General features: G+C 39.0%; 1 protein-coding gene across 7 annotated transcripts in view; it reads left to right on the top strand.

Annotated features, from left to right (window-relative positions):
- TSPAN9 (tetraspanin 9) overlaps positions 1-27,956 on the top strand; it is a 169,034-nt gene that overhangs the window by 61,289 nt on the left and 79,789 nt on the right. For all 7 annotated transcript variants that reach the window (XM_039699620.1, XM_039699625.1, XM_039699621.1 and 4 more), the window contains one exon: positions 15,489-15,568. In XM_039699620.1, coding sequence (XP_039555554.1) covers positions 15,489-15,568 — 80 coding nt within the window. The remainder of the gene's footprint in view (positions 1-15,488; positions 15,569-27,956) is intronic.

Here is a 27,956-nt window from a genome sequence, read left to right as displayed (position 1 = left end):
AGATTCTGTAAGAATGAAAGGAATGTATAACACTTTGGAAGTATGTACCTGGGATTCTCTAACTTCATCATCAAAATTAATTGTGTTTTATAGTTACATGAGTACTGGAAGTAGGTAAGTTAAAAATATTTTAGCTCTTTCAGTAGTTCCATCAAAATAGCTCTTTAGCGTTATTAGCACCCGAAGATCAAAACATATTTGTTTGCCTTCTTCATATATTATGCTCCTTGTGATATAGCACAGCAAAGGAAGCAAAACACTGCAAGGAAGTGTTTTCATATGCTAATGTTTGCCCTTAGAACAGTTCATTTCAAAAAGGTTAGTGACAATATGACTAATAATCCTTCAAAATCCCAAGAAAAATAATGCACCATGTATGTCTGATGCAGAATGAAAGATCTAGGGGGATTCAGCTCCATGGCAAGACTGTTCACAACTGTTAAAAGCTCTAACAATAAAGCAGTTATTGGGGTATATGGCCAGATGTAGCACCATTTTGCCTTTTTTTAGTTTAGATGGATACATCTAAAACTGTACCAGCTTGTCAGGTCAGTCTCTTTAAATAGCTTTCCACTGTCATGACATAGTGGTAATACCAAAAGAAACTCCACCATCTCTGTGCTCAGGGATCAAGCTTTCTTCTCCCATGTAAATAGTTTAATTTGGGATCTTAAGAAATTTACTCTTGAAGAGATTAAACCAGCCCTTCATCTGTGCAGCCGGTGCATCTCTAGGGGCAGATGGATTGCCTTTAAATAATTACTAATCCCTGCTTTTTGCAAATGAATTACATTCCTTTCCTTGGGGAAGGTCCTTCATTCTGACAAATGCACTCTTGTATGGAATTCACACTTCAGTAGGGGAAAAAAAAGGGCATGGTGATGGGAAGGACTGGAACTTGTTGTGTCGTTTCATTTGCTAAAGAAGAAATTACTCTGTTAAAAGAAGACAATAGTAACAGATTTGAAGGGATAACTACCAAATTAAGTCACATAGATCAGACAAGCTTTATGATCTGCAGATACTCAATTGATAGGATGAGGGTGTTCCTAATTTGTCAAATACAGCTACTGAGAAGAAGCATCTCTTTTTTTCCCCTCCTCATCAGTGGGATTGCAATTTCAGTTCGCCAGTTTTTCACTGCTTGCAACTGTAGTTCAAGCCACTGCTACTCCGAGAAGTTGTGTCAGTCTTTCACAGTTTGAGTTTTGGATCTTAGAACAAAATGTTAGAATCTCAGCAAAGTCTAGGATGAAAGGAGATGCTCGAGAGCACGCGGTGCAACCTTCTACTGAAAGCAGGGCCCTAGTTCAGGTTATGCAGGCCCCTGTGAAGCTGAGCCTTGAATATTTCCAGTAAAAGAGAGTCTAACATCTCTCTAAGCAGTCTGTTCCAGTGTTTAATTGCTCTTAATTGCTCTCCCACTGATTTTTTTTTTTTTTCACTTATATCCAGGTCAACTTCTCTCCTGAGCAACCTCTTTCTATTGCTTGACTTGCCAACGTGCATATTTGTGAACAAAGTACCACCATCTTCTGTAACTGCTTTTTAGTTACTGAGAGGCATTTATTGGCCTTCGGGAAAGTGAGAGTGTTGTACATGTTAGGCAGCACATCTGTCCTGACCTTAGTGTCTGCCTAAAGCCTTAATATTAACATTTTATGAGGTGGAAGTTTTATTTCAAAACAGCATACAGCATCTCTTGAGGTTATCTTAATTTGGAATTCTGTCCCTAAGCACGTACCTTTTCTCTTCTATAATAGAAGTCAATGCTTTAACTTTTCATAGTATTGAGAAAAGTGTGTCAAAAATGTGTATCTATTTTATAATTTCAAAGGGTCCCTGGTTGCTTTAAAAATGTGGTTTACAGATGATGCATAAGAGCTATTGGTGACCAGGCTGTGAAATCTGAGAGGGAATCTGGTTGACAGAGCTTTGTAGCAGTCTACCATGTCAGGCCTTCAGTAGTCTGAGGGTTTTCTTTTCAGCGCTTGAGAGAAAATCTGTAGAAATCTGTTTCAGATTATTTGGCTTCTGAGCATTTGTTCTTTATATTAAAAAAAAAATGGATTCTTAATATGCATGAAGACAGTTATATGATAGACATTTTGAAGTCTCTAGTACCTGGGAAAAATTTGTTAGGGAGCAATTTTTAGGGAAGAATTCATTATTCCCCACTCCCCGCTTCCTGCCTACAGCTTGGTATTGATGTAGTCTTTCAGACTCAGATATCATTGATATTTGACAGACCCAAACACAGCAGATGGAGTAGGTAGGGGCAAAAGTGAGATACCTGTATAAATGGAGCTAAAAGTGCTATAGAACAGCTATAGGCACTCTTTGGGAGGCACTGAACTTTGATCAAGACCCTTTCTTTGTCTTTTTTTTCTTTCAGTGTAATACGCAAACCTGGCATCTAATTACAGGACAGGTGCAAAGCATCATTCTGCTTGGAAAAATATTACCTGTAAAGAGAAACTGCGCTTTGCAACTAATCAGCTCTGTTCCCTTTGTATGTTCAGACATCCATAAGGCTTGACTCTGTTGATTAAGGTTTTGTTGCTTTTTGTTTCCTTTCAACCTCGTTTCCGGTGGTGCCCCTCTCAGGGAGTGAGAAAAAAATTTTTCTTCTCTCTTTTTTTTTTTTTTTTAAACTTACCATATTACAGTTTCCAAAACTTTTCAGTGTATGGGGCAGTGTCCTGGATTAGGGCAAATCTGGGAGAAAACCTCCAAAAGGGGCCCCCCCAGAAAGCAAACCCACACACAGCCCCTTCGCCCCACCGGTTCGGGAAGGATTCCTCGGAGAGAAGTGGAAAGAACCAGTTTATTTAACAAGCAAAACACTGCCAGCACAAAAAATGAACAATATGAGATGCCAACGCTTTCACCGATCTGAAAAGGATGACAAATTCAGAAAGTCTTTCCTGGGAGTGGTCGCTCTGTTGTTGCTCCCTCCGGCGCTGGGGATAGCTGCTGCAGCCACCAGATGTAAACTCTTGGTGTTTCCCAGGTCCCAGTCCGGAGCAGGTTTGAATGATTCCAAAAAGGGAAGGGAAAAACAGTCCAGGGGAAAAATCTGGACCACTTAGCTAAACTAACTAACAGAAGCAAAAAAAGCAAAAGTAGAGCGGGAGCAAAGCAGGAGCGAAGCAGGAGCAAGAGCAAAGAAAGCAGCAAAAAGCCAAGCAAAAAGCAAAAGCCGCACTATGTACTGTCCCGTCTCTCTGTCCCGCCAGCCGTGGGGGAGCAGGCTGATAACAAACCAAAACAAACCTTGCTCTTCAGAGCCAGGCTTGAAGGCACAGTACATAATATCCAGCACTAACAGAGCACATGACTGGGGATACAAGCATCATAACCTCACCCTAGGACAGGCAGAAAGCATTCATGTTGATTTAAAAGTAAAAAACACAGGGAACTGAGACAACTTAATTTAGCAATCCTTGGAATACTAGAAACATGGGATTTCAGAGTGCAGTTTATGCAGTCAGGTTTAGTTGGAATCTTGTGTATTTCAAGTACTGTGTTTCTTCTGGAAGTGACAAACCTACAAAATCTTTTCTTCATTGTATCTACCAAATTACTTTGCTTCAGCTTGTAGAAGGGAGGAACCCCATTACTGATAAACGTTTAATATAACAGCTTCCATGCTGTTGGAATAGAAACCCAAAGTATAATACACGACAGGCCTGTAATAAAACCATTGGCACAGAAGTGGGGGAGGAGAGGAGTGAGATATGCTCAATTTAGAAAAGTTGTGTTTCAGGTATGGGATGAGATGATGAGTTCATAAAACTCTTCTGAAAAGTGTCTGGGTGGCTTGAGAGAATTTCTGTTACTTCTGAGCAAATGTTTGGCTGGAAATGGACAAGTGCAACATAAGAAATCAGTATATGAGAAAAATAACACAGGAGGAAAACCCTTCAGCTGGATAAAATCCAGGGAGTTTTTCATTTTGGGGGCACTGATGTCCACACCTGCATGTATCTGTTTTGTAAACATGATGATTGTAGAGTTAAAACAATAACAAAAGCAAACAAAACATTACCAATGGATTGTATTATTGCAGATTTATTATTAGCTTGCTTTCCTGAAGGGAAGAAATCTGGAAAGCCTTTTCAGTAAATTAGTTTAGATTTAAAATTACTCTAGATTTGGATATTTAGGAGAGAAGAGAGAAAGATCATACACATATTCTTGCTATGTGCATCAAATTTGACTCCTGCAAGGCATGTTTGGACCCAAACTATCACTGTCTACCCTAAAATGATACTGCATTTTGCAAACCTTTAGTTTCATTCATGTTGTTTAAAACCCCATCTGGATGCACACCATTTGCTAAGCGTTTATGGCTGTGTATTTTTGATAGATTCCCCTGAACCAGTCTGTAGAGCAGAGTGTGAAACATCATGTTGGTTGCTTCTGAAATAAAATGCCAGCATCCCAATTAATTTGTAAATGGAAAATATCTGCCTGTGATGAATTTATGAAGTACAGCTTCTAAAGGCCAATTGATAATTCATACAATAGCTGCTGCATACTTGTGACACACCTAAATAGATCAGAGCAGACTGAATGACACAAATGGTGTTCCCCTACAAAAGATGCCTTTTTTTTGTTGTTGTTGTCTTTCAGTTGTCTCTATGAGGAATTTCTGGAACATTCTTAGTTTCTGACTGCTGATCAAGGGTATCTATGTTGGTTTTCTCATCTCTAAGAGACATGGATGGTACCATTAAACTTTTTCAAAATGAAGTGAATGTGGGCTTGGCTTTTGGGAAAGAGTCAAACATGCATCCATTCTTTACACCCCACATTAGGCTCTGAATGCCTGGTATTGCAGCTAGCACACAGCATTCTCTCCAAGTGTAAATGAGTCCTCCATAATGGAGATAAGGTCATAAAAATGATGTTTTCCCGTTATATGTCTGCCTTTACAAAAGCTTTTTAATGAATATACTGTGAAAAGTTAAGTAGCTCCTACTGTAAGTCAGGGAATTGAACTGCTGGATGGCTTTTTGTGACTTGACAGGCAGGGTCATGTCAAACTGGTTTTCCCCGCCTTTTCTTTCTTTTCCTCCTTTGTCATTTTAAATCTCTCACACCCTTATAACAAGAGGTGACACCAATCACAAAGCTCATGAACAGCAGCAGCGTTACATAAACCTGCTGGATTATAGTATGAGGGTTACCTTGTTTTCATTATTACACCCTTTCTTGTATCTCATGCAGAATAGATGAGAACCATTTAGCTTTGTTCTTGTGAGATGAGTAGGGTGGCTAAAATATCTGCCTCCTCTTGGGATTTAAATCTGACTGTTGTTGGCAAAGCAAAAAGCATTAATTGCATGACTGCTACGTTACAGGCACATCCTATTTTAAATGTTGAGGTTGACCACATCCTACAGTGTTGCCATACAACGTGCTAGAAACTTTATTGTGAAGATAAATAAGCTTATTGCAAGGGCAGATGCAGATGGTCAAACATTATTATTTTTATAAATTTTAAGAGCTTCAAGACAGGAAGGAGACTGTGACTTTTGCTCAGGCTGGGTGTTGTGGAAGTTTGTTGAAAGCCATAGAAATGAACCCAGCCCAAATCAGCAGGATGGAATGTGGCTGTTCTGCAGTGCTTTGATCAGTGCTTTGAGAAGTGCTGTTAATGGCAGTGAAGGTATGATCCAGTTACCTTGAATTACTCAAAAACTGTTTCTTATGAATTCAGAAACATCTGCCTTCAAAGAGAAAAGGAACTATGTGATCGGAATTGTTAGGCTATGTAGCTTGGTGTCATAGTTGATGGACTGTGCTCAGGGAGGGCCAGGAGTAACTGGGGACTGAATGGCTGTAGAGACTAGACTCCACCTTTGTTTCCAGTTACATTTCTGCCCAGAGTCACACTGGGGGACCAGCAGAGGGGAGCCTGGTACATGAAGTCAGCCCTCTTCGATGCCAGCTTCATCTGTGAGGCCACTGGCTTAATTCACTGGCCACTGAATGCTTAATTCATTTGGTGGTGTGACTCCTCTCTGAAAGCTGTCCCTCTTTGACCTGAAGGTGGGACTTGGGATTAGGTTTTGCTTGGAAATGCTGCTGGAAGACAGCCTTTTGATAACTCACAGACATGTGAGGTGATGATGCTGCAGTAAGGCATTCAGTCTGCCACTTCCAGTGAGTCTGAGGTTGGAGGCTGGGGCTGGTGATGAGTAGCTGCCCATTCAAGACATCTGGGTCTCTGCCAGCCCTGACACAGTGGTTTTAAATGTCCCCATTCATGGAATGACACCTGTTTGTGTTTAAGTGCCAAAAAATGAATATTTTAGCAATGAAGGAATTCATTCAATTGTGAAAGGAATGTGCTTAGAAATGTTCCTTCATGGCATAACTGAGCAGGTTTCAGAGATGTGTGCTGCCTTTCAAAAAGGAATGCTTACATCATTCTCTTGGTTCTTTCTTCACATGCAGCCATTTGTATGAGGGTTTTTTCAATTTGTTGTTTTTTAAGTTTAATAGTTCTGCTAATACATAGACACCAGCTGTCAGTTAATTCAAAACAGCAGGCTGCTAGTGAAAGATAGCCTCTTTGGAACAGATGTTAGAGAAAATCCACCTGATTTTGTTCAAGAGACTTGTACGCAGTTACAAGTACATTGGACGCGGTTAGAAGAGTTATTGTATTAATGAAATCCTGCTGTACCATCCAAGAGAAAGAAGGGATATCATCTCTCGTGATAGGCAAAAACCTTTGGCTATTTGCTAGCTTTCTTTAATCTGTAGTCAATAGAGGAGATGTAAAAACCTAAACTGTCATTTAAAGTGGGAGTGGAGGAGAACACTCAGATCATGTACTTTACCTCTGCAAAAAACAGGTGTTAAATAAGAAGAACCCTTCTCAGTTCCTCGCCCCTGCCCCTGCATTCTTTTTTTGGTCTTTAATTTTTAAAGCATGGTTTTAGAGATCTGTTTTGTGATCTTACCACACACAGTGGTGTCAGGGTTGTGATGCTGCTGCCTTACTGCCTCTGGCTGGCAGCTTTCTGGTCCCTCACTCTTATTTTCTCTGTATGCAAAGTAAAAAACATTTCCCTGCACACACTTTTTTTTTTTTTTTAATGTGTGTACTGGATGGAGACAGCAGTTTGTACCACACATTAATGGATGGCCAAGAGTTGATTTGGATTATCAGCATCTTTGTAAGGAGTCTCCCTCTTGAGGGTGGTCTTCCTGGTGACTTTACAAGGAATCAGTATTAGACTAATGTCGCCGTAGTGAAAAAAACTCCCATTCTTCATACAGGTAAGATACAAATTTAAACTACAAGGGATTTCCTGTTAAGCTCTGAAAAGTTCAACATTTTCAGAACCAAATTTTGAATCTGAAATAGAACAGCAGAATGGGGATGATGGAAAAATGTCTATTGAATCTGAGTAACTTCACTTTCATAAAGATAAGATGTTGACAGAAGCAGAATTTATTAAATTTATTTTGAATGTGGACGTTAACTCTTGTCCTTTAAAAAAGAGATCTTTTCATCAGCAGATTGCAAAAGATTATGGTAGAAACATAGCTCAATTAGAAAGAAGCCCTAAGATGGTTAACTGAAATTATTGGGAGTCAGAGAATTCTCAATAACATGACATGATGAAAAGTGCTTAGTTTAATGAAGGACAATAACATAGGATGTTATAGAGGATTACAAACTAATGAATTATGGGATGAGGTTGAATATCCAGACACAGGATAGAGCTGGAAAGCTTAATTATGATAGTGAATAAGAGGAAGTTGCTGGGTTTTTTTAACATGATGCATATCTGTGGAACTCACTGCCCTAAAATATTGAGATTAAGTTCTCATCAGAATTAAGGATTAACTGTTGATGGAGATGAAAAAATGTATTCATTGTTATGGAAGATGAGATGAACACCCTGTAGTTAAAAGGGATATACAGATTCTTAAGCTAAAAGTCATAAACAGACTGTTCCAAAACATCTATTAAGATCTGCTCCCTGGTAGGATAGGCCTGTCTGCTTGCGCACATGCTCTTCTTTTTGCCCTCATACTTCCTATTTTCTCTCACCCGCTAAAGGGAGAATTGGTCAGGTAGTTTTGGGACTTCAGGAAAAAAGCCTAGTTTGTTTTTTTGTTTTTTTCCCCAGAGCCAGCTGTTAATGTCTGTTTTTCTGTTTGGATATTAGACTGACTGTGGTATGGGTTGACTTGCTCTACATATGTACACTGCCAAGCCCAAGAAGACTCTGACTTCCAGGATTCTTAGAAACAAACAATAAATAGATTCCCTGGATTTTAGCTCTTAAAGGTGAAACTAACCATGGTGAATTGTATTCTAACATAATATTTACAGTGCTTCTTTCAGATCTAACATATTTCATGATGTTTGTGAAGTGAAAACCAAACCCCAAAAGATCCCTGTGTAGTGTGTGAATGTTTTGATTTAAAAGCTTAAATGTTGGTAGCAGGATTTCCATTTTCTCTTCTGTTTTTCTGTCGCTTTGGAAACTCAGACAATCTTTTTGCTCAATCTGAGGGCCCCCAAGGGACAACTGGGACAACACACTGAAGGTGTGACATAATCAACATTTCTTTGCTTTTGGACCTCATATTGCATTTTAATCTGCATGCCCCACATCTCCTGTGCATTAGCATATCACCTCATCACCTGTAATTGACCACAGTGGGTTAAGGTTCCTGACATGATTTATAGCTAATTCCTCTATACAATTTGGATACAGAATCTCATTCTCTCCCTGGTGTGAAAGCCTAAATGAGAAGTCTCCACCACATGCACATTATTACCAGTAAATGATTTTTAGCGGAAATCCCAGGGACCAAATAACACTGAATATTTGGCATAGTGGAAGGTTTTACAACAGGATCTTGTTTTCTTGGTCATCCAGTCAGTGAGAACACCATATTAGAAGGATAAACTTGTCTCATTGGGATATATTAATATAAACTAGTGAGTATTAATTTAGGCCATTCAAAGAGATTCTACCTTTTTTTACCTCTTTACTCTGGGTAGGCAAGGAGTGTTACTCATGAGAGGCAGCCATGAGCTGCTGTGCTCTTGTTTTTTGTCATAGAAACAGATTAATTCGTTTCCTTTCCAGTAACAATGTCAAGAAGTATAATTTCTGTTGGTGAATTCAGGACTAATGGAGGTGGGTGTTGGATTGAGGTGCCTAGACACTCAATTCTTGTATCTGTGAGAAAAGATTCTTTACCCACAGAACTCAAACTCAGTGCCTCCTCAGTGGTGTTCTTTCACGCAGTTCTTGCATCCTGGAGTGCTGTCTCACTCCTGTCCCTCTGCAAGGCCTCCTTTTTCTTCAGCCATGCCAATACTAGGTGGAGTCCCAGAACATGGAGTTCAGCCTCTGAAAATCCATCTGAGCATCCTGATTTTCCTGCCAGCTTATGCTGTATGCATATCTACCTATCCCAGATCCTTTTACCTGGCCTCTGGAGCTGACTTTCTTCTGCAGGAAGAATTGATGATCAGGTGATGCCTTTTGGATGCTTTTGTTTGTGCTAGAGTATGAAGAGAGAAGGGCATGAGGTTGTTGCCTCTCACAAAACATTGGGATTGTTTGCTGGTCAGGTCACAGGCACCAGCTGTGAGTAAGCTTGTTTCTTAATGTATGCAATCTCTCCCTCCATCAGCTGTCCATCCACTAAGCGCCAAAGGAAATGGTGGTTTTCTGACCATGGGAGAAATGACTGCTCCTCATGCTAGTAGGGAAACCAAGAGTGCATTCCACTCTTCTCTGAACACTTGGTAGTGATTCTTTATTAGCATTTGTATCAAACAAGCTGTTCATATAGGCTCTAAATAATGTGTGAAGCTATGATCAGTGATTGGAGACTCCAAAGCTGAAGTTACAGTAGTTCTGTCTATTTCTAATGGAATACTTTTCTTAGTGGAAAATGAAAATGTGTCAAAGCTTAAATATGGCTTGGGCTATTTGGTTCTAAAAAACACAGGCAGATTTTAAAACTTGTCTACCACACAAAGTTATCCTTGGAATCTACCTTGTTTTTGTCCAATCCCATGATCAACATAATACTTTAGACTTACAACATCCAAGCTGGAGCTTCGCCCAGGATGTGCATTACAACTGTCAGAGCATCCAGGTTTTTGGTTATAAATTCTGCAGCAGTGGAAGACCTCAGAACTCCAGGAATTTTTACTAGCTGGGGTCTATAAACTTTTTTGGTATGGAACCAAGAGCATTGAAGACCTGAGAACCCCATGGTTTTGTCTCCCATGTGATCCTAATGTCAGTTCTATTCTTTTGGACATCCTTTTCCCTTTAAGCTTATTCCATGATCAGTGTTGGTTTGGTGTTTATTTTAATCTGAGCTTTGGTTGTATGCAGCTTTATATCAGTTGTAAGCTATTATTTTCAACTTCTGTTCCTTATCTCCTTCTCATGGACTTCCAGGATTCAGAGCAGTGACTGGAAAGATGTAGTCACTGAGTTTATACTCAGCAATCTCTGTTCTTTGCCTATCTAATATACCCTGATGAAGGCTTGTAAAATTGAGTTCCTGGTCAATATAATTTGAAATAAAAGACTGAATTTAAGAACCATATCCTTTCAACACTTGGTAGCATATGGATTTGTACATCTCTCTGCAGGGCACAGTATTGTTCTGAAGTCATGTGGTAGTGTTACTAAAACTCGTGATTTGAAAAATAATTAATTTGAGGATGGTGCAGTGGTTAGTAAGCTAGCTGAGGATGTGTGAGGCACAGATGTGGTTTGCTTCTCTGCCAGCAGTTTCCTATTCATTTTCAGCAAACATCTTGGTCCTCGAGTTCTCCATATTTAAAATAGTGACAGTATCATTATCCTACCTAATAGAAATTGCAAGATAAAATATATAATAAGGTGTAAAATGGCTTGTGTATCTTGGTGACTGGAATTTTTATTTTTCCTTTTTTTAAAAACCCCTAGAGTTTCAAATTTCATTTTCAGGAATCATGGGAGATATAACAAAAGCCTAAGATATTTTTGCTCAGCCTTCCGTATTTTTTCCTGTTCTTTCCTGTTGTAATCCCTCTCCCTCTCACTGGGTCAGCAATCTCACTGAGGGGAATGTCAAGTATAATTGATTTGAAATTTCTAAAAGGGGGGGAAATGTTCATTTTTTTCTATATGGCTGCTGTACCTTTTATATCTGTATTATTTATTTTAAAATCTGTGTTTATAAATATGTTTATAGACTGGTCAGCTTTTGCTGCTTTGCAGCATGATTCCTCAAGCCAGTTGTGCAAAAACAGCTGAGGAGGGCAGAAACAAACAGAGGGGGTAAGGAGTACTGTAGCTGGGTGTAATTGGCACTGAGGTTCTGTTGAGATTAAACTACAGCATGAGAAAAAAGATTAAATAATTTGTGAAATTCACTAAGAAATGAAGATGCTGGGATGTGTGCTTTGGGGACTATGGTGGACTGTTCCCAGGAGGGAATGAAATTAATCAGTTTCAGTAGGAGAGCCAGCCTGTGCTTTTTGACCATATTAATAATACTCTTCCTTTCCATTTTTTGGCTACACCCATTAATTGAGTCATGACATTGATTTTCATACCTGCTATCTGAAAGTGGCCTAAATGTTTACCCTTAATATTTGGAAGAGCCATTTAAATGCAAAGGATTGATGTTTATTGCCTTGTCTCGAGCATATACACGTGGGACTGAAATTATTTTCTTGATGTGAAGGCATCACTCAGCAACAGAGTTCTGTGATTCAGTAATCAAACATTAATGAAGTACAGCATGAGCTTTTGAATGTTTTTCATGCCCTGATTACTAAACAGAGGTACGATCTGTCGTGAAGCAAAATGTGTTTGTCCTCACGCTGAGGTTGTGCTGTTGAGTGGGACCCTGAAAGGTGCTGTTGCCACGCAGCAAGACCTTCTGCTGAAGTCTCAGTCAGAGGCAGAGTTGAGTGCAATGGCTGGTCAAAACACAGCTGGATGGACTGCTTACAGCTTTGTCACCATTTATTTTTTCAGCAAGTAAGCAGCCCTGTGTGGTTTATTAAGTGAGTACCTGAGCACTGAGTTGGAGTTGCAGCAGCAGGAAGTGGCTTCTAATCTGTAAAGATACTCCGTAGCTGCAAATTCAAGTGGCTGAAGGTTACTGAGGCTTGTAAAGTCTCCCTGGTGGCCACAGCACAATCATAGGAGAGTCATATGTTTTCTTGCTACACAGCAGGAGGAGAGGCTGATCTGGAGCCGTGTTTTCCCCACTGCTCGTTGCTCAGGTCTGGATTTTTAAGCTGTCTGTTGACTACGTGTGTCTTTGGTTTGGACTATTCTGAAGTACAAACTGTGCTGTAGACCAGTCATGGAGATCTCTTAATTGAAGGTACATTAGAGGTAATGGTGCAGCAAACCAGTATTTTGCAGTATTTGGAGGTAAAAATAGAAAACTGGAAAACTTCATTAAGTTCTAATAATGAAAACTTGAAAAAAGAAAGTTTAGAGGTATAGTTGGTTTGCTGTTTTTTTTTTCCTAACCACCACTAGAAAGTTTCCACTATTTACAAACTATTAGAGTATTTGTGAAAATTTTTTGCTTATTACAGGATATTATTTTAATTTTTTTAACCCTAAGGAGGGCAGATTAATTATTTTTGTAATGTACTTACAATGGGAAGGCAAATATTTATATTGTTTTAATTTTCACAAGTGCACAGCAAATTTTTTTTTTCTGTAGCTAGTCTAAGTCAGTGTAAATTTTATGGCAAACCAAAGGGTGCAAAAACTAAAAAGCTAAAAATGCTTTAGAGTAGTTGTGTGTTCTCACAATTTTTTGGCTGAGAGCTCAGTTTTGTATGACAGGTGAAAACCGCTGAAAATATCTAGCTGAAGCATTGGTTTGCAGTGGTACAACTTTACACTTCCATTAAGTGAATTTCAAACAGAAGAGTTTTTTCAGTCTTCCAAATCCATACTCAGACATTTGCCTTGTGTTCCAATGTGAGTTATCCTGCAGGCTCCAGTGTTTGGGGCAGGTACCTGGCTGTGACCTGCAAGTTGCTTCTGTGTTTTGCTGAGAAGGTTGCTTCTTGATAACTGCTTATGGTGAGGTTTGTATGTGTGCTGTAGACATGTATAGAAATGCCCCTTCTGCTTTGGTCAATGCTAATTTATCTTTTTTAACTTGGGTGTTTTGTGTGTACCTTTTTCTGCTGTCACACACAGTGCTGAGCAGTCATCCTGCAGTTGTCTTTCTGACGGATTCATCTGATGCAGGGAGCTTTGAAATTACTTTTGAAAAGCAAAGTGAACAAACATTGTTGATATGGGTTTGGACCTCCCTGTTAAAATTTTATTTTAGAGCAGAGAAGGTGAGAGAGATATTGCATATTCAAATACTGGGAATTTAATGTACTTTATTGGTAGAGGGATCTTTTAGCAGGAAAAGGCTGTCAGGAAAGGCACAGCACTGCTTTAGGGTATTGGTTCTGATGTTGTTACATAAAAGTTACAGAATCCTAAGAGGCTTTTGGCCATAGATATGTAAGATTGAATAAATGTTATATTGTCCTTTTTCAAAGATACTAGAGATAACCATGAACAGTGCATTTTAATGAGCATATGGAGGGGTCAGTTGAAAATTGCATAGAATTTTGCTTTTCCTGGTAGCTGTATTTCCTTCACAGTGGCTTCCTAGTGTGGTTTCTTTCTTTACAGAAAGAAAAGAATAACCTGGATTTTAAATCTGCTATAGCACTTTGCACCATTGGTGTGCTGCTTTTGTGCTTATGACAAAATGACAAATTTGGAAGTATGGGGAGTAGTGACCTGAAGTGCTTCTCTTCCTCCCCTCCAGGCACTTGCATGCATATGCGCAGGCACACGTGCACAGTTGTGCTCTCCCTGTTTCAGAGTCCTGGCAGGCATGTTGCACTCCTCTGTGGAAAAGAAATGTGGCATTTGGGTCAGTGTTTCTAGTTCACAGACGACCTGTGATGTAAGATGACTTATTGCTGTACACAACAGGAATCTCTGATGTACTTGTTAAATAGCGTGTAAAATCTGCAGGCGCAGATCCCCTTACGTTTCAGGAGTTTTAGGAATTGAATGATGACCTCGTGAGAGGCATCAGCTCTGTCTGGTTAATTATATCGCAGGTGATGGTGTCGCGATATGAGCACGTACAGCTGAGATGTGTGCCTAAGCAGTGTATGCTGGGTGCTAGCCTATTCTCATTGTTTGTCCCGTGGGATTTGTTTAAGCCAGAAAAAAATGTGACTGTTAATGAGCACAGAGAGGTTAGCACCGGTCTGTTGAATCCATACTTTTTCTGTATTTTATTGCATCAAAGGAATATCGCTGCCTAACGGTTCTAGCGCATAAACAGCTAAACAGTACTTGACATTTAAAGAGATTTTCTGTTGTGCACTTGTATAGTCAAGAGTAATTCTAATCCTATTAAAGATATTATGTCATGGAGGCGTGTCCTGAAAGAGAAGGCTTCTGCTAACTGGCCCGATGGAAAGCAGAGGGGAGGGGCGAGCAGGAGGGTGGATTTATTACTCGATAGTTAGGTCAGGGATTTCTGTGGGAAATGCCCAGTGGTTGCAGTTGCTGATGATTTCACGGCAACAGCAGTGAAACACAGAGTGCGCTCCGGTAGCGGGTTACTGAATGAGACACTGCAAATGGGTGGAAAGAAAAAAGACAGCATGTGAGAGAGGGTCAGAGAGACACAGGGAAGCTGAGAGCAAGGAAAGTGCTCTGGCTCGAGGAGAGTCTCCCAGGTGTACTGCAGAAGCTTTTCGGAAATGGATGCAAGGACCATCTGCTGCCTATAGATTAGAGGACTGTAGACTAGGAGTGCAGAGAAAGAGCTTATGGCTCTTTTTAATAAAAATCAAAGTTCTGCATAACTGATTCATCAAGACAAATCATGAGTGTGCTCTTGCATGGGCTATTAATGTATAAATCCATGCTTCAGACAGATAGAGTTCAGCCTACATTGCTATAAAAAATAAACCCAGCAACAATGCAGTGAATAAATTCTGCAGTGATTATCTGATTTATGTACGGAGAAAAAGAGAAGCAAAACACAGACAGCTCTTAGCGCACTGTGGCATTTGCAAGGCACTGCATTTAATGCTGAGAGATGCTATACATTAAATCTGACAACTGTGAAAAGAGAGATCATGGAGAAGTCAAGTAGTGAGGATTCTTCAATTCACCGGAGTCCATCTTTGGATAGCAAAGACTCAGATTTTGCTAAACCTTCTACCTCAGGGAGGCAATTTGGTCGAGGTTTTACTGCAGGAGCTTTCTATGGTACAACTGGATCACGCACACAGAGCCACACTGGGGTCGGAACCGGAACCGGCGCTGGGACTGGAACTGGCATAAAAAGTGAAAAATACAGTGCACCCAAAGGCAGCAAATACGTGGTCTTTTACCTGGATCTATCCTTTGTTTTCCTTTTAGAATTTAAGAAGTGCAACATGGCAAGAGGCTGCTTGTGTTGTTTGAAATACATGATGTTCCTTTTCAATTTAATATTTTGGGTGAGTACTGCCTTTTCAGTTGCCTTCATCTATTAGTGTATCCTCTACTGCTGCATTATGTGTATAGTGCATCTTTGAAGCAGTACTGTAAGTTCTCTCCTCCCCTCCCTCTCTCTCATACCTGCTTGGAATATTTTCAGTGTTAAACTTGTGTCTGTTGGGAAATGCACATGCTTTCTATATCTTTGTTGCTATCTGGTTACTGCAGTTTGGCTTCTAATTGCTCAGACTTGCTATTCTAATGTGCTTTGAACTGGATTATCTAAGAAAGGGCAGAATTGTTGCCCTTTAAGGAAGACCAGAATTATTGTAGCATTAAAATCCTGCAGTGGCTGGATTGTTGCATTCTTTTGTAATACTTGTTTTGCAAAAAGCAGAAGGTTAATTTTTAAATTATATTTTCATTGTCACCATAAATCTCATTTGCTTTGTGTGAACTTCATTTGACAAAGTGCTTTTTCATTTGAAGGAAGTTCTGTCCCATTTGTCCAATTAAAAACAGTAAATCATGTATGTTCTAACCTTTTAAGGTCTCAGCATAAATGTAAAATGCTTGGAATGGTGAATTAATCTAGATTCAGTTACAGCTGCAATTGTACACATTGGTGTGTGGAGTTGGAGACTTACGCTTGCTTCTCAGGGATCAAAATTGATTTTCCTCCATCAGCCAAGGAGGACTTGCAACAATGAATGTTTCAGCCAGCAAGTTAAAAGCATAATGGCTACTTTGAGCAAGCTATCATCAGGTACAAGGGAGGGAGAAAAAGTTAAGTCTTCTGCCAGCTAAGCATCCTTCAGTACAGTATTTTTAAGGAAATCACAGGCTAATTGAAACACTAAGTATTCATGCATATAACCCAATATGAAAGGGTTTGCTTAGTTTGAAAGCAAAGGTCACTTCTTTCCCAGTAGTTACAAAGCTTGGGCACGTGAACAAAGCCATTCATGGTTGTGATCCAGAAATATACAGTAAACTTCATAAATAAATGAAAACACCATCCTGGGATTTATTTTGGAAAAAGGGGCATTAGCAGTGTAGTTCAAATAGCTGCCTCTGGTGTACAGATATCATTGTCCAAATTAGAAGTCTTACTAGCAGGTTGTCTGTTTATCTTGACCCACTTACTGAAATAACCTCTAAGAGCAAGAGTTAGTAGGAGATTTGGTACAATGTTGAACCACTCATGCAACAGTGAGCTTTTATCAGTAATAGACTGAAATGCAATTACTGAACTTGTGGGCATCTTACTGAAATAGAAAGACAGAACTGATCACTGAAGAACATCTGATCAAAGTTCATTTATGATTTAATTTTTTTTTCTTTTTTTCTGTACACATACCCTACTAGAAAGTTGCCAAATGTATTTTTGGAGTAAATAATTTTGAACACACTGTGTTTATATCAAACTGGCTATTTGACTCAATGCTGCATTACTTTGACACCTTGAACTATTTTTTTTATATATGTATGTGGTGACTAGTTTTAGAAAAGCTTTTATCTGGTCTCATTACTCATGTCCTCTGTGATCTGTTATGTAGGTGTCTTTTACTCCTCACCTCCTTAGATGCAACATCTTTCTTTGATTTTTTTCTTCTTCCCAAGCAGCAATTTTCTTGACTCTGCATCAGACCTTCAGAGTCCTTTTTTTCCATTCCTTGAACTCACAAGAACATTTCAGACTTCATCTGTGTGCTCATCTCTGTCTGCTCAGCTCCCACTGGACTTTTATACAAACACATTGCTGCTTAGCTTAAAACTAGCCTGCCATCTGGAACAGTTCTCTAGTGTCTGTGTTTCTTCAGTTCTTACCCTTACCTCTTAATTCCCTTCACACTCTCCTTACCCTGTCTTTTGTTGTGAAGCTTCTATTACTTTTGTTTCTGTTACTAAACTTTATCACCACATCTCTAGCCAATATTCTAAAAATGCCCTTTTTTGATGCGAACTGTGCTATTCAGAATGAAAATAATGCTCTAGCCTGGTGAATCTGAGAGATTATTGAAAAATGCTAAATGCACGATGTCAGGTACTTTTCAAAGTAGTTTACAACAGTCATGTGATCCTTCAGCCTAGTTTAAATTGCTCAGAAGTCCCCCCTTCTTAACTGTGTCTTATACTCAATTTTGCAAGCCAGCATGATGTTCCCATGCATTCTTCTAGTTTTGCTGCATTCTTTTTTTTTTTTTTAACTGTTCCATTTTATTGTTTGAGACATTCAAATGAACAACATCATCCTTTGATTTATGGGAATGCAACTAGAATGAAGCACACTACATTATGTGTGTTCTGTAGTTTGCCACATCTGGCTTCATACTTGGAACCTCCACTAGTTCCACCATGACTGTCCGAGAGGTTGTGAATGTTTGGCTCTGTATGTGCTCCTTGCTGATGCTGTGCACCTGCAGCATCTTTCACTCCTGCCCTGAACTCTCCTGCTAGCCCAGCACTGGACTCCCCACACAGCTCTGCCAGTGCCCTTTGCTCCTGCCCTGCCCTGGAGCACTACCTTCTGTTTCAGTCCTATCTTTCTTCTTAGCCTGCTTTTTCCATTCCCAGGTTTGCCTGTTCTCACTGCTTCCTTCTGAATTTCTGTTAAGAAACCCAAGTCCAAAAACATGAAGCTGTGGCCTGCTCTTGAGCAGTGACTATCATCTTTAGCAATGCAAGGTGATTTATTTTTAAAAAGGGAAGCTTCACTTTTAAACATGAAATTTCCTGAACTGTAATTTAAAGCAGAATGAGGCTCCTGGTCTTCAGAGATGAGGAGACCACTTCCACACTGTTACCATATGAAATGGTGCTTGTGAGATGCTTCCTCTGAAAATGAACACTGGAGGTGCCCTTTGGCATCCCAGCATGCTAGGTACGATTGTTTGGGTTGATTCTTAGCATTGGCTCAGAGGAGGATGTTCTTCTGTAGGCAGAGAAATAGGGCCTAATCTGTGTCCCCTGAGCTCTACTCCTCTTTCAGCCTTGCAGCTAACTCATACAGATTTGACAACTAATTATATGTGAATATTATATATCACACACATTATTTTTACATACAATTAATTTTATTTATTTTAATGTGTATCCATAGATATTTATGCACAATTGTATGTTTCAAGTGATGGAGAAGTGCAGTAGTCAGTGGATTCTCTCTGCACTTTGTAGGTGCTGTTGCTGTGATAACTGCAGCCAGGAGTTGTAGCAAAAATTCAGTGTCTGTGAATTCAATTCATGGCAAGAAAATACAGCTTTTGAAAACTACTAGCATGTCTATCAGTTAATCTGGAAGGATCACCTACGAGTTGTACAAAGCAAATTTGTCTAAGTGGGGCCTAGCAGTAAGTTGGAACAGAAGGTGTTTCTCCACTGAATTTCTGAGAGCTTCAGGTATTTCTCTGTGTCCCTCTGATTCTTAACAGTTGTTCATGGCCATCTGGCATTGCTTTATTTCAGAGATTAGGAAAGTCTGAGCTGAGGGTTAAGGAAGCTTATAGTATTTAATTGTGTGGCTAGGATGATGATTTACACTGAATTCATCCTAAGTGCATAATATGTTTTGCAGAAAGGACTGGATGGACAACTACAAATGTTAATTGGTTTAGTTTGCCTTCAAGAATATTTATGTGCAAACATGAGGAGATTGCAAAGTAGCCAATATTGCTCTGCAGAAGAAATAAAGTATTGATTTTTGTTTCTACAGATAGCAGTTAAATTGTCAAGGAAGGTAATCACTAAATATAAACATTAGGGTATATGTCTTTCTATGGGAGATTTCATTTCATTGTTATTAGAGGAAAGGATTACAATAATTATTTCACAAAATGTATCAGAAAATATTACTGGTTATAGAAAAAGAAGTTGTATGAAACATGATTAAAAAAAATCGCTCGTGAAATGAGCCTTTCATGTGGTCTTAAAATGGAAATTTTGAACTGACTGGAAAAAGATACCAAAAAGTGACTAGGGAACTTTGCAAACAGTCAATGGTCATGGTTATATTTTGTCTTGTTCTATTAATTTAACTTAGGTTAATGAGTCTGCATACAGTAAAACATTCATAGTAGACATCTTGATCATTTTTACTATTGCTTAATTTTAATGTAAAATGCATTTTACTAGGAGCTGTATGACAAGATTATTATGTGTGATATTTTGTGTTTCAAGAAGAGCTAAGGAAAAGCTAAGCATAGTCAAGAAAGTCCTTAATGGTGTTTATTTGTTAAAAGTTTTTGATTTTAAACAACTAAAAAAATCTGATAAGAATAATACCTGTGTATTAATGTTACCATTAAAAGCAGAAGTTATAAGCAGAAGTTACAATTTATCTCATTCAAATGGAGTCAAATATACAAATTCAGTTATTTAATATTTGCTTTCAAAGTATATTTTCTACTAGCATTTTCCTTTTACTGAAACATAAATTTAGAAGAGAAAAACATGGTCTGGAAACTTGCTGGTCCATCAGGAGCAGCAAAAAGTCAAATACAGCAAATTTTTCCCTAATACTCTGTAATTACAATAATGGATAAAGACTGCTTCTGGATAATATTTTTCTATATTAATTATTTGTGCAATTTAATCTTAGAGCAGGAGTAATTAATATTTTTTTCTGTATATTAAACCAATATTGTGCATTTATCAATGAGCATGAAGACAGTAGTACAGCAGCCATGCAGGCCACTTTTACTCAAGTCTCAGGTCATACTAAAAGAGAGGGAGCCTGTCCATTTTCTGGGTCTGGCTGCTGTCAAAGCTCTTGGTACTGTAGAGCAGCTAACAACTTTAGAATGGTTTGCATAAGTTATTTATGCCAAACTGGAATAAATAATATAGTGCACTGTTTAGTTTGAGGTACAAAGCTTTAGCGCCTAACTGAACCTGTTGGACAGACAGTTAAATCATGTGAAGAGACTTTTCCCCTACAAATAACTGAAAATTAATCTCTGAGGTTTAAAAAGGGTGGACAGTTTGTCCCTTAGAACAAAATTGCTAACGACAAACAGCTTTGGAAAGACACACATTAAATTTCTCTCTCTTTGCTGCCCTCCCACTGGCTGCATTATCTGATAGTCTCCATTTTCTCACACAGGGGATAATGACAAAGAGAGACAGTGAGTGACCCTGGGATGCTTGTCTCTTGACATAATAGTGATATTTACTTCTGTTGTATTTTCACTCTAATGACATAAGCGTGGTGACGGTTGTGGTACAATCCTGTGAAACTAAGACTATCCAAAAGCAAGCAAGCAACCAAAAACAAACAGAAAAATCCCAAACAAACAACCCCTCCCACCAACCAAAAAAAAACCCCACATCAAAAACCCAAGACGAACCAGCAAGACAGTGAATTCTGGGAAAGCAAATGTTTTCAGTAACATTAGCTGGAGAATTCTTTCTTTTTTTTTCTGATAGGGATTTGAGAAGCTGTGAAAAGATCCTAGCTATTAGTTTTAGTTTCCTATCCAAATGGTATAGCACTGTTGGTGTCCCTATGGAAACATGCACCTCAGTGGGGGAGGACTATTAGCAAAACATTTTAGCATGACAATGTTTTGGCTGGGAGGAGAAGGAAAGGTAATACTGAGTTCAAACAGTGTGGTGTCCTAATGAATGTGAGGTAAATGAAGTCCATTTGTAACCAGCATGATGACATTACAGAATAATATTAAAATGATATTTGAGACATGAGACTAGTTTTAATTTAAAATATTGAGGTTTGCTTGAGAGCTGAGTTAACACTGATTAATCCGGATGGTGAGGGCCTTTAGTGTCTAAACTGTTTCAACTTGATAGGCAAGACATGCGATACAGCATTTTTTTGCTGTGTTCCTCTCACTAACTACTCTTTGCTAACACTATATTTTATTTAGGTTGTTTTGGTTTTATTTTTTAGATGTGGGGGATTTTAAAAGTATTTTGGTTTTCCTTCAGCATGGAAGTGTTTTAATTCTAGTTGTTAGTAGGTGTGAGAGCCATTTGTGTCTGTTATTTTGGATAAACAACGAGTTGATTCATCACTCAGGCAGACTTGTACACAATTGTTGTAATGGAGACTGTTGGACAGTTTGTTCATTTGTACATAAGGAGGTTTATGGTCATTGAAGGGGAGAAGCGCAGTAAGAATTTCAAGCTGGAAAACAAATTCCTCCCTTCCAGTTCTTCCTGCACCCTTGTACTCCCAGAGTTAAATCTTTCTTTAAAACATATGACTCAGGTTCTGTTCCTCATATCCTTTGAGGACGTGAGGATGACATTAAAACAAATTTCTTCACCTTCTATGTCTCAACTCCCCTAACTTTAAAAACAAGAATGTATCGAATTTCCATAAAGCGATGACTTATTGTCAGTTTTGAATAAGGGTAATAACTGTAATGTTTCCTACTTAATTCTGCATTCCTAGACTCATTTAAGAAAGTCACTTGGTTGGGCCTTGGTTAGCAGGGTCCCTTTTTGTCTGCTCCTGCTACCCCCCAGGTAAGTAGGTCTGCAAGAGGCCTATCTAAAGGGGTATAATCTTTCTCATGTGAGTAGAGGATGAGCTTGTAACTCCATTATCTGGCTGTCCAAGGAGGCATCTAATTTGTTTATTTAAACACTGCTGACACAGAGCAAGACCTGGGTAGAAAAGATGGGAGAATGCATTCTAGTTTCTGGAAAGTAAAGTGTGGTTTGTTAGGGTTCTGCTGTACACATGGTTGGGCTGTTCCTAATGGGTAGCCAAGTCACCACAGGTATTATGGAACACTATAGGTCCTCTGTGTTTGTAATACGTAAAGTTACCCAGTCTTTCAGCAACTTATGAAAACTGTGTACAAAAGGAAGAATTCTGCTGTTTATATTGGGCTTTACTTTGAATATCTTGCAGAAATAAATAAACCACACTTCCCAAACAAAGGGACCTCGTATGGTTGAAGGTGTGTTATTAGACAGTGAATGTTTGCTGAACCTATTGGGGACTTCTCACATGAAACTTAATAATTTTAATACCACTTTATAGAAATTACTGCAGACACCAAACTGAAAGCCATTTCAGAACTTTCTGACACAAATTAGCTTTAAATCAACTCCGATCTCCATCTAGCTTGGTCCCTTGCTGCTTAGGAGCAACTTAAATTGCTTAATTTATTCAGCATAGATAATTGAACTTCCAGATGTTTGGAAATTTGACTGGAATGATTGTTCTTTCCTGCTGCCTTTAATGAGCTGGGCCAAAGTTCACATGGCTATCCAAACCTTTTTCATTTAACTACTGCATCCAGTGTAGCAAGGATTGTGAACATTCGTGGGACTTGCTGCCAGTTGCTTTGTCACTGCTCGGGTAATGCAGCCAGGGCTAGGCTCTCCACAGGGTTGTAGAACATCCAGTCACTGTTTGTTATTATCCTTAATCAAGTCACAGACAAGTCCCTACAGTCCTCGTGAGCACAGGAAGACTAATTTCTTTTATTTCTTTCTTTGCTTCCTTGTGTTTGTTATGTTTTTGTTGTTAAATGTAGGAGATGAGAATTAACTTTTCAGAATCAAAAGAATTAGTCATGTTGAAAAATATTGCTTGTTTTAATAGGGAAAGAACTCTGTACCCATGGATTCTGTTGAGTCTACTTGGTCCTCATTTCAAGCTCCTTTTGTTAATCCTATCTTCTGACTGCTGAATGAAAACCCCTTATTACTGTTTCTAATCAATGCTGCAGGGATAGTTTTGAAGATACATTAAACTAATCTCTACATGTCTTTCTTCCCATATAACACTGGCAAGTCATGAAGCATCAGAGGCTGATTTTGTATCTCTTTTATTTCTTTTGTGGATTTCCCCATACTTCTGTTTTATGTGCATTCTGGTACAATTTGTACTGCTGTAGGTACAAATTATAGGTCTGCAGTAGAAAATTATCACATTATAGTTGATTCTTAAAAGTGTATAACATGTATTGAGAGTTGCTGCAAGGAGTAAAAAACAGCAGAAACTGGTATGCTAATCATCTGTTACAGAATTATTAATTTCTAACACTGTATTGAGTTGTGACTGATAAGTCCTTTTTTTATTTACTAAAATAAGCAGGGTTTAATGTTTTTAATTTTTTTTTATGATGAAGATTGAAGCAAGACAATAATGGGCTATGGATGAAGATAAGATTATGAACAGATGACTATAAGCTGAAGGTTCATCAGCTTAACAAATTACCAGTCATTAAGAGAGATGCATTAGTTGCTCGTGTGCACATTTCTACCATGTTGTGGATGTGCTGCAAAGCATGTTAACTTAAACCATGGCAGTTTACTCTGCAAATAATGTATGGAGTGGTTAACAGTGGAAGCGGTTAACTGGGAATAATTTCATGATATATAGTTGTGTCTCTATAGCACAACATAAAATCACTGAGACTAAAATGATGCAAAAATAAAACAGAGAGTAAAGAATTTGCATTGTACTTTTCAATCAAATTTCCTCAATTTGCTATCTTAGAGAATTGGAATTTACTAGGAGGGGTGCTTCTGATTTAGAAGTTTGTTCTTTTAAGCTTCTTTAATTGATGTATTAAGCACACTGTTTTAATGGTGCTGCTGAATACTTAAATTTTGTTAGTAGCTGTGTTACTGCTGAGAAGTGTGGATTCTTCACATGACTCCTTTCTTTTTCTATATTGTCTTGGAGAGTTTCCAACTAGTTACGCACATAAGCAGGTAAGAGAGGTGTCTACGAATAGATTGTGATTCAGAAATGCAAACATCTATTTTTGTCTCATTTCATAGTAGTTTTAAACTGAATTGACATTTAGGAATCTTATTATCCTTTACTTCTGTACCCGCTGTACCCGTTCCCCACCTTTCATTGTCAAACTATTGCTGTGTTCCAAAGTTTCCCCTTTTCTTTTGCAGTGTCCTCTGGATGCAGAGACACAGTTAAATTAGAAAAAAAAAAATAAACTTTATGTTCTCAGTTGCTCTTTCCTTAGAGTTTCAATTGCCCCTTCTCCATTTTCACTGCTTTAAGGAATTGATATTTCATCTGTTGCTGTAATCCCAGAGTGCCTTAGGACCACTTAATGTATTTATCCTCTTGACACCCTGTAAGTATGGGCCGTGCTTTTATCCTCCTGATACAGATGGAAAGCTGAGACATCAAAACAAAGAGAATGTCTGCATTAGAGCACTGGGTAAAGGGCTGAGAGCCTTTAGAGACCAGAACTAGCAAGTTGTCATGGTTTAACCCCAGCCAGCAACTCAGTACCACACAGCTGCTTGCTCATTTCCCCACCCCTCTACCCCAGTGGGATGGGGAGGAGAATCACAAGAAAGGTAAGTGGGTTGAGGTAAAAGCAGTTTAATAATAGAGATAAAATATAATAACAACAATAACTACATAGTGATAATTGTAATCAAAAGGGAAAAAACAAAGAGAGAGATATAAATTAAATCCCCAAAACCCCAGGTGATGTAGAGTACATCCACTGACTGATGCCCACCCCATCCCTGAGCAGTGATTGATGGCTCCTGGCTGACTCCCTGCAGTTTATGTACTGAGCATAGCATTCTATGGTATGGAACATCCCTTTGGCCAGTCCTGCCCATGCTCCCTCCCAGCTTCTTCTGCACCTCCTTGCTGGCAGAGCATGACACCTTGAAGTGTCCTTGACTTAGGGTTAGCAGAGCTCAGCAACAGGTGCGAGGCACTGGCACAGATTGCCCAGGGAAGTTGTGGATTCCTCATCCCTGGAGATGTTCAAGGCCAGGTTGGGGCTTTGAGCAGCCTGGTCTAGTGGAAGGTTCCCTGCCCATGGCAGTGTGTATGGAATTAGATGATCTTTAAGGTCCCTTCCAACCCAAGGCATTCTGTAATTCTGTGTTATCAATGTTATTCTTTCTCCAAATCCAAAACACAGCACTGTACCAGCTACTAGGAAGAAAACTAACTCTATCCCAGCCAAAACCAGGACAGAAGTCCACATGCAGCAGACTTCAGGATGGAGAGGCTTGTGTTCAGATGTGTATGGCAGTGCCCACGAACTCAGAAATCCTGCAGATCACTTCCCTCAAGCTTGGGTGTCTGCAGCAGTCCTCCTGCACTTTCATTGCCAGATTAGCTTGGGCAGAGACAGCTTAAATCTGTCTATATCCATGGTGTAGATGTGTCCTTCTAAGAGACTTGTACAAAGTTAAACTGAAATTGAATCTGGATCCCTGAAGTCCCTGCTAAGTGTCTTAAGCAACCGACCATCTGCTATGTGCCATTTGCCTTGTGAGAGACTTCAGAGCCAAGCCACCCTAGAACTCCACATGCTTATGCAGCGTTGTCTGCAGGCACAGAACAAACAGGTTTAGGACTGGTACAGCATCCTTTTATTTGGCTGTGTACTCCAGAGGTCTGGCATTATGCCGCTGACATCCAGAAGTACCTAGAGGAGTGTAATTTTCTCATGATACAGCATAAACCCTAAACCTCCCCACCACCTGCAAAGTGTCACAGAGTAAACCGGAGGTCTCTTCTTGAGATTGTCACCCAGTTGATGACTGTCAAGGTGGCTGTGGGATATCTCTCTTTATTGATTTCATTGTAATATTTTTACATGACTCCAAACCAGCAAATACAGTATATTCCATAACTAATGAACAAGTAACCCAACATTGGATTTAACACTTACAGAAGGTAGAGTTATTGCATGGCTGGCAGTAGGATTTCTTCCTACTTTCCATAGCCCCTCAAGCCATATATTAGTCTTTTAGTGCCTGAGCAATGTTGTGCTGACAGCTTTTTCAGCATGTGGAATGTAGAAAGGACTCTCAAGTAGGATCTCTCTTTGCACTCTTGGCATCTGGGAGGATGTTGGGATGTCTTTCAGTGCAACACTGATTTTGTGTCTTACAGGATGCAGTCTAAAATGCAGATTGCTGGAGATAGATTTGCTCTTGGTTTGGTATTTTTGTATTTGTTTTGGCTTTTTTTAGGTGTTAGCTCTATTCTGTTAATAGAGTATACCTGTGGAAGTGCCTGTGAAGTACGATGTTGGTGTGGTAGAGCTGTCTGTTACTTTGGCAGGTTGAAATCCCATTTTCTTTGGAAATTTGAGTTTGTCTTTCAGCTCTTAGGTAGAAGTGGAACCTGACACTATTGCTAGATTTTGTTCTTGTTTTGCCTCTTAGTCTGTTTGTCCATTTACAGCTTAATTGAAATAATTGTTGTTCTTCATTATTTAGTAGGTATTAGTGGCAAGGTTCACCTTGTTAGTGGTAAGATTTCCATGGTTCTGGTTCTGTTTTGAGTATTTAAATTCATGATCCAGATAAATCGTAGTGGTGTTACAATTTAATGCTACTATGTTTGACTTATGGTATATTTATTTATCTCCCTTTCATGAAGCTCAAATGCAAAATTGGATGTACTGGATCACACCAAAAGTTTGTGTATCTTGCCTTTCAAAGTATATGGTAAAAATGCTTAATAGAGACTAAAGGAATTGAATGAATTAGTCGAACTCCTTACAGCCATTTATCCAAAAATCTCTGGCAGAAAGTCTACTTGTATAATTAAATATTCTGTGAAAGGGCATTTCTTTTAAAGTTTTGTGCTTGCTAATTTCAATAGTGCTGACAGTTATTCTGAAAAACAGTGAACCATCCTCCATTGTCTTGTCATTACTATTTTTAAAATTTTTTATTTTATTACTGGAATGGAAAGAAAAATCAGAAAAAATCAAATTAAAAATGAGTTTACGGCAAAAGTAGTATTTAGCAATGCATATAGCATAACATATGTTTAGATCACGGAGTCATAGGAGGACCTCTAGGTTGGTAGGAACCTCTACAGAACATCTGGTCCAACCTTCTGTTGAAGGAAAATCCTTAGTTTGTGTTACCCAGGGCCCTGTCAAGCTCAGCACTGAATATTTATAGCAAGAGAAATGCCACAATTTCTCTTGGTAATCTATTCCCATGTTTGTTTTCAATTAATTCAGTTTGTTTTCAGTTTTTTCTTATAGCTGTGCCAAAATTTTCTGTGAAGCAACCTGCATTCATTATTTGTCTTGGTGGAACAATGCAGGATGGTATTCATTTTCTGGAGCTGGGATGACCAAGCCTGGATAGTTCAAATGTGGTCTGACAAGTGCTGCCTAGAGTGGAATAACCCCATCTCTTGATCTGCAGGATACAGTCTTGCCAGTGCTGCCTGAGGCTGTATTTTAATGCTTGCGCTAATATTTCTGTAGTTTTGTGGTGGAGCTTTTAACATCAAATTTAGAGCAGCAGCATGCGCAGAGCTCCATATAGAGTTCTGAGAGATGGAGAAGCTCTGTTGTGAGGACAGATTTTCTTCCTCACTTCTGAGCATTTGCACTCACACTACATTGCTGCAATTAGTCACTCATCCTTTTATTGTCTTTCCCTCTGGACTGCCTTCCC

Source organism: Passer montanus, unplaced genomic scaffold, assembly GCF_014805655.1.
Source record: "Passer montanus isolate IOZ18808 unplaced genomic scaffold, ASM1480565v1 scaffold137, whole genome shotgun sequence".
Lineage (NCBI taxonomy): Eukaryota > Metazoa > Chordata > Aves > Passeriformes > Passeridae > Passer > Passer montanus.
The sequence above is the reverse complement of the archived record's forward strand: the minus strand, read 5'-3'. Positions and strand labels throughout refer to the sequence as shown.